The following is an 8,289-nucleotide window of genomic DNA, read 5'->3' as shown; positions in this document are numbered from 1 at the left end:
CCTGGCTTGTGACGACGCATGCCGGTTGTCCAAGTGCCTGGCACAATCTGTCCACAAAGAAAGGCTGAAAAGTGCATGGAAAAGTTTGCCCTAAATTCTTACGAACTTCTCGCATATCTGCAATGACGCCCTGTCTTCCTGGTTCAAGTCTACATCTTTAGTCTGCTATTACATGGCGCAGAGAGGTTGTATTTGATGAATTGAATACACCGTACTTCGGCCGGTACCATTTTTCTCGACATGATTTCCCTCTTCTGATTAATACCCCTTTTACCCGAGAGGCAGATTTGGCCGAAAAAGATGTCTGAATGAAAATTCTTCGTAAAAAACTATATTCCCTGGTTTTCGTAGTGTTTTCTAGAAATTTGTGCTCATTCTTATGACCGGTTATGTTTTTGTGACGCTGGAAACTTTGGAGGTGAATTAGAATTGGAGAAATATCGAATGGCATTCAAAGTGTATTCTAACTGCAGTATGGCCGTATTCTACAGCATTCTAAGCCGCATTCTACAGCATTCCAAGCCGCATTATACAGCATTCCAGGCGGCATTTTACAGCGTTCCAAGATTACTCGAAACATTCTGCTCTCATACAATGGGGAACCGAAATTTGAAATCATTTGAAATCCTGACAGAATGTGACGAATTGTCTGGTAGAAATCGAATGGTACGAGCAGTCTATACAAATACCAGGAATACACCGAGAATTTCTGGAATGCCTTACAAATACCCAAGAATAATGCCCAAGAATATACAAAAAAAAATCATTCAGACGGTATTCCGGCTCATTCCGTTTCGTGCGAAGGGGTTATAAAGTCCATTTACAATTCCCATCCGAAATTGGCGTGAAGCGTCTTTGTTCCGGCTGGTTCTGCTTGATTCCTGCCGATCCGGTTGAAGTTTGAAGGAGCATTTAGATTTGGAGCCTTGCCTTTTGTGAGCACGATCAGTATTAAGAGTAGAAAAGACTCAGTTCCAAATTCTGCATATTTGGTCTGCTATTACAAAATCTAAGAGAGGTTACATTCACATGAATACAACGCACTTCGACCGTCACTCATTTTCTTTCGAGAGGGTTCCCATGTTGCCTAGGTATGATTAAGACTTTTAAGCTTTATCTTTTGCGAGCAAGATCAGCATAAAGAGCAGAAAGGACTTAATTACGAAATATCCATATATTGTTGTACTGTTTAAATGTTGAATGGTCATAGATTGGTTCCAAGTGAAAGTCACAGTTTCTACTATCTTAGAAAGAAGACTTAAGAAAATGTGCGGACCAGTGAAAACTTGGTATTGGAGTGGGTAACCAGAACATCTGACGTTTCGATTAATAAGTCTGTAAATGAAATACGCATTTTTATGACCGCGTCGCTTCCGCTACGCTCCCGCGGGGGCTCGGGCGCGGGGTTCGGGCACCTACGCTTTTCGCTCGATAACACTCCGGGCGAATCACAACGTTTCGGTAGCCTGTTATCCAGCCTTGTTATAGATTCCTAGTCTCTTGTGTCCTCTCATTTCGAAACATATTTCGGTTCATTGTAGCACCCAAATTTTGGGATATTCAGAAAGAAGGAATTATGCCAAGCCGAAAGAGGGGTAGGGGAGGTTTATTCCGTGAAGACGGATTTCCTGACACAATATAAGAATCAAAATACTTATATATTTTTCACATGAAATTCACAATGCAAACCCCGTTCAAAATGTTGTCCACAGTCTTAGCTTCCATTTGATATCAAAGTTTATATTTGATGATATAAAAGTTGCTCTGCAATAGCAAATGGTGTCCCTTATTCAGTTGACGACAGGAACCGATGTTCAAATAGGCAAACCTTTTGCCGCACCTCGACAAGATGTTCCAAGCACCCAGCTTGCAACGTGGTAGTTTTGTATCCAATGCACTTATAAATATGATTTCTTGGGAAACATTTATCTTGAGCTCGGTAGCTGTGTATGCCATAAACGTGACTGATGAATCAAAATAAATTGGAGATGGCTCTAGATGCTACCCAGACTGAACTGCCAGTAGACCTTTCTACAGATTATATGTATATGGCTCCATCGGACAATTATAACCATGGTAAATTCTAACTGATATTAGCCCTAAAGCTTCGGCTATGGCTAAATAGTCCTATATGAGTCTGTGACTGCCATGTATATATATATGTAAGGCACATTTGTAGGCTTACTCGGGTATGTTGTAGAGTAATTTTCTCAGGAACTGCTTTTCTTCTGCCATGCGCATCAGTCTGCCTTCTCCTGATTTTAGCTGCCTAGACAGTGTGCATCTCCAGCTGGGTCTGTCATACCCAACCGTTTCATAATGACAATGACAATGACAATGACAATGAAGTTTATGGCATATTCATGCCCCATTTGGGCTAAATGCAGTCAGTTTGGTACATAGAATGTAATCGGAAAGCTATACATATACTACAGTTTACATGCTTCTTCTCTCTTCTTAAAACATTCGTGGACGAGCTTACATAGTTTCTCCAGTATATCGTAGTTAGATGATGACATAAGGTATTTGAACAGATCTTCCTTCGTTAGGTGCGCATATTTTTATCTATATGTGTAGCATTAGCGAATGCATTTCGCAGATCTTTGTACAGTGAACACTCTGGGACAAAGTGTACTTCGTTTTCTACATACATGAAACTCTTATCGCAAAATATACAAAATCTATCAAACAGGGTCCTCGTCTTCTTCATCAAACTGTCACCCTCTTGCTCGAACTTGGTAAGCTCTACCCGTGCGTAATTTTCCAAGTCCAAGAATCCTGTATAGTTCAGATTTTATTGGTCAACTGAGTAGTCATCTGTGCAAATATCTCCTTGTTTAAGCAAAGAATGTTCTGATTTACAAGTCTGTATCCATTGAAAGTCTCCTCTATCCAATCTTCACATTTACAGATTTACATTTTCCATGCGTGGTGATAATATAGCCTTTAAGAGCTGTGAATGTCTGTGAGGATCAAACAATTGTGGCAGGGGTAAAAAATCCATTTGGCTCCTATTTTGCACAGTGGTTAAGTACTTGGTCCTCAAATGGTGATCTGAACAAAATGCAGAATATATTCTACTTTGAGGGACAACTGGATCGCAACGAAAGTCGACCCCAAACATTTACTACTTTCATTTAACATACAATGTTTGGTGCTACATGTAGTCTGAAGCAGAGTAACTCAGCCAGTAAAGTATTTCAGTTCCACAATCAACAGCTTTAAGTACCTGTAGCCCCAAATGGCAATTTCTAGTTAAGAGCACAATGTAGTCTACTTTCAGGGACTTTCATGTGACTAAACGCCTTGACACAAATCTGAACAATCTGATTTTTTATTTAATAGGCAATATCTGTCTTTGACAAAAAGATTAATCATAATACTATCACACTTTGCTAAGTATAGTGCTTTGAATGCGACTAAAATTCAAAATTTTCGCCAAATAAAAAAAAAGTGACCTATATAATTTCCGGGACAACCACGTGACTAAACGTCTCAATCTGAGACTCTGCAACATTTATTTGATAGGCGTTGTCTACATTTACCTTTGACAAGAAGTTGAATCAGAATTCTAGTTTGCTTTGTCACATAGGGTACTTTGAACATGGCTGACATTTTTCAATTTTCGCCAAATGCAAAATAGTGGCCTACATTCAGGAACAACCACGTTACTAAACATCACGATACGAAACAAACTCTACAAGCATTTATTAGATAGGCAATCCATAGATCTCCCTTTGACAAGAACTTGAGTTAGAATTTTTTTTCACTTTGTCACATGTAGTACTTTGAAGATGGCTAAAATTCACAATTTTCGTCAAACGCAAAAGCTGGCCTACTTTTGAGGACAAACCCCACACAAGACTCCAAATTTTGCAGCAATATATTTATATTAGTGTGACATTAATATAAATGTATTGTTGCAAAATTTTGTATGTGTGTGTCTGTGTGTGTACATATATAATGTATTACATTAGACATACACACACACACACACACACACACACACACACACATACAAAATGCACACACAAAATACACACACATACACAAACAAATTGACACTCTCAGTATGCTTGATTTAATCTAAAATGTTTTTTTTCATCCTTGTTTAGGGTCATCATATGTTTTCTAGCTCCTCTCGCATTGATGCTCAACGTGTCTCCTGCCACCGGTGAAGGTACGTACGCCATGAAAGATGTCTTATTCGTAAAAAAGTATTTGCCTCATGCCGGTACAAAGTAATCCTTTACTTATATCATGGGGATATCAACACTTGCTCTAGGTGCAGCAATTTTAGACTTTTGGGTTTATTTTATGGATCAGGGCAGCTCTACACAGTCACTGCTTAACAACAAATAAAATAGAGGGCCAATATATAGATTACGTTCCCCTATGACGCATTTGAAACATTTGGCTGTACTATCAAACTCAATACATTATCGTCAAACAGTATGTACATTTTTGTTTGATATATAACAAGCTTTATCGGCCTTTTCTAACCTCTGTATCAAACATAAAGGTAATGTATGTGGTTTGAATATGTATATGAAAGTAAAAGTAGTACTTATGTTCAACATAATGAAAAAACATTTATTTCGCCCTTAATTTTCAGTCACGTGCAAGGCTCTGCAGTTCCCAGGCGTTACAACGCGATGCAACTGGCGCCCGAATTCTGCGGGCAGGTACACTGTAAACACCGTCTGCGAACTAAGCTGTAACGAAGGATGTGTTAAGGTTAAGGACGGAGGGACATGGACACAATGCAGGGGCAAACCCGGTCGATGGCGAGGATCTCGCGGTCTCCGATGCGATTGTAAGTCATATTTCCAGCGTTACCAGTAATTGACTTGGGAATCTCGCAGAAAAATCAAAATATTCTGAGACGTTAATTTTTGCACCTAAAACAAGCACATCTGACCAAGCAGGGACACTTTGATAGTTTAACTAAACATACATATCGAAAGGTATTCCAAAAACGTTTTTACTTGGGGCACACAAATCCCAGGCCAGTTTTTGTACGTTTGCATTGGAACATTGATTTTTCAAACACCTCTTTATAGATCTTTTTCATGTGACACAGTCGCGTTCGAACGTTCGAACGGCCATGTTGGATGATAAGCTGCTCGATCTCCACACGTACATGGAAAGAAGTTTTTTTTTTGTTATTATTTACAAACGGGCTGGTTTTTGGCCATGATGTGCTAACTGCGAGTTCCATGAACACAGGATACAGCGTACTCGCCGTTTCTATCTAACAACACAGTTATCCCTTTTTAACTCGATTGAATCACTATTCTAGCGGCCCGCCAACATGGGTCCCCGTGCGGAGTTTGCTCATCTGTGATCAATTGTTACAAATGTAGTCGTTTTCTTTTTACGTAAAGACGTGGTCTTTTAGAAAATAGTTCTCTCCTCTGGAGGAAAATAGTTTAAGAGTCATTTCATGGAATACGGCCCATCTACATTTCGTTGTTCTAGTTATTTGCACAATGAGCATATACGTTTCCACGTCAGAGGTTGATCTTCTACCTCAAGTCAAGTGTATTGACAGGTTAACCGGTTATATAACATCTTCAGACAGGGTGTGACACGGGCAGGTCAGCCCTGCAAGCTTAAAGATCTCTAACTTTGTCACCAACTTTGTCTCACAGGTGGGAATATATTTACTGTGTAGGTTCTAGTTGAAGAAATGAAGGTTGTCTTCTGTCGCAGTGAGCAGGGTTTGAAAAGCTTCATAGCATGCAAGTTACCACGCACACATATGCATAGCTATTATTGTAGAAAATATGTAACGACCAAACCTTAGCCTCAGGGAATTCTTCTGGTTTTCATAATGGCGATACGATCGAATGTTTATCTTGTTCTAAGTGTAGCGTATTGGGGGAGAACTACGCGTGAGTTCGCCAAATTACGTCGCGCCTTGTCAAACAATGTCGTAGTTGGCTGAAGCACGCCGTAGCTCAGTTTTGACCGGAGTAGAAAACCATTCACACGAAGTCAGAGTTGGAGAAGCGCCAAATCTAGCCCCTTGTGAGGCAAGTGGAAAGTGAGGGCAGCTGGATACTGGGGTAGACTGTGTAAAGCAAACTCCGCTGTATAGGGCTGTAGCTAGTCTAGTCCTCCGTGCGACAAGACAAGAATAGATATGAACTAATGGCATTTTATCAACCATCTTGCATTTACTTACTAATAGGTAAACCATGCCAAGGCCCACCCAGTAACCCCGACGGTTACCCTAGCAACTGTCCTGACCAACCCTCCTACCCAGCCGGCCACGTTTGTACCTTCACATGCCCAGACGGATACGTCATGATTGGGTGTGCTGCAAAACAGCTGTGCAAGAACGGCCAATGGGCGGGGGAAAATCTGGAATGCGCAAGTATGTTTTGCTTCTTTTTACTGTAGTATATTTCACCCAAAGGGAGTTAAGTACTGTTTCTAGCGGGCATATCTGTGTTGGTAGCTATCGGTGCGTGGTGTGCCCATTCTTATTGCGACCAACAACGCAAAAACAAAATGCTAACCAGATTCAATTCATCAAATTTATATAAACACTTACAAAGCGCAATATGATTTCAGAACAGAATACATGTAGCTGAGTGTTAGTTTACAGAATTTGGCAGACAAAGCAATGGCCATTACAATACAATGAGAAAAGCCTCCTATGAAAAAATGTCGGCGAACTAATCGTATGGATTTATACTCAGAAAAGTGAGGAATGTCATTGTATCTATTAGTTACTAAAGTAGGTACATAGATGAACTTTGTCTCAACGCATTTGAATAAAGAATACATATTGTGTTAGAACATCAGTCAGATTATTCGCTAAAAAGATTAAAGATAAATAATTTGCGTCAATCAATATGATTCTTCTGGAATGGAGTAAGTAGAAAATGCAACCTAAAAAAAGTTTTTTCTTATGTGGTCTTTACGACACAACTACATGCATACACTTCCAAGTCCGTGTATTTGTGAATACCATTTCCCTCAGTAACTTGACTGCTTTATATGTGTCAATGATAAGGGGAAGTCATTGATCAAGATGGTGGCTGGTCTGACTGGAGCCCATGGTCTGCCTGCAGCGTGACGTGTGGAGTCGGTACGCAGACTCGGGACCGAAGCTGCACCAATCCGGCACCAGCTCACGGCGGGGCGGAGTGTGATGGAGATACTCAGGAGACACGGGAGTGCGACTCCGGAGTGTCCTGCGAGAGTAAGCAATTACAATAATGTCGTCGTTGCAAGTTGAGATTCGCTTTGTTTAAGGGAGTTTGGTTCTTCAGCTGGATGAAATGACTAACTTGAACAAAGATGAAGGCCATTATTTAGTGTTAAGTTTTTGAGACGCCTATAGTCTTATGTAAAGTTACTGCCTGACTCAGGATGAAACTTATGTGATCAACTTGCCTCATTTTACTTGCATTGCTTATTTCCAACTTAAGCAAGTCTTTTTTGGTGATAACTAGAGCATATAACCAATAAATGCCACACATTATAAATGGCTAAACATCTTTCGGGACTCCCCCTGATGATGATGCTATGTTGCGGTTAACTTCAGAGAAATTTCTCTCCTGACGTAGCTACAACTGAGTACTCGTCGACAGTGGCTACAACTGTTCTCACAACGTCGACTACATCGATTGTGACTACCAACATGCAGATACCGAGTGAGTTCCTTTCACATTTGAGCAGCGTTAGAAATTATCTATATGGCTTTTATAATTGTCCTACTGGACAAAGGCATTTAAAGGTATTTTAGGTCGATGAAAACTGAGGGAATGGCGCTAAATTGACAACAGAAAAGTCATCAGAAAGAAAGCAAAAGAATATCATCACACCAAGACTTCTTTTGGGAGCTCCCTAGGTGACAATGTTATATGCTGTTTAACTTCAAAGTGATTTTTCTTGCCAGACGCATTTCAACCCCAGTGACAAATAACGAAAGAAACACTAGCTTCCCGTCTCAATTAGCTGTTTAAATACGCTTTGCACTATTTTAATGAATTCTGCTCCAAAACATCTGAATTAATTTAGCAATAATTCTTAGCAATATTAAGTCTCTCCCCATTCCCCCTGTTTGGTCCTTATGTATACACATTTGATGTGTCTGAAGTAGTTCTTGAAACGGTGCATCTACAGATTGTTTCAGACTACCTGAAATCCTTTTTTCATGTAGTTGATGGCGGCTGGTCTGACTGGAGCCCATGGTCTGACTGCAGCGTGACGTGTGGAGTCGGTACGCAGACTCGGGACCGGAGCTGCACCAATCCGGCACCAGCTAACGGC

General features: G+C 40.4%; 1 protein-coding gene across 1 annotated transcript; it reads left to right on the top strand.

Annotated features, from left to right (window-relative positions):
* Window positions 1-6,190: 6,190 nt before the first annotated feature.
* LOC118415186 (ectin-like) lies at window positions 6,191-8,289 on the top strand (the record flags this gene model as incomplete). Its single annotated transcript, XM_035819568.1, has 3 exons — window positions 6,191-6,382; window positions 7,028-7,216; window positions 8,180-8,289. Coding segments are annotated over exons 1-3 (369 nt in total), but the record flags the coding sequence as incomplete, so codon positions are not given.

This window comes from Branchiostoma floridae, chromosome 5, assembly GCF_000003815.2.
Source record: "Branchiostoma floridae strain S238N-H82 chromosome 5, Bfl_VNyyK, whole genome shotgun sequence".
NCBI lineage: Eukaryota > Metazoa > Chordata > Leptocardii > Amphioxiformes > Branchiostomatidae > Branchiostoma > Branchiostoma floridae.
This window is presented reverse-complemented; position numbering and strand designations above follow the sequence as displayed.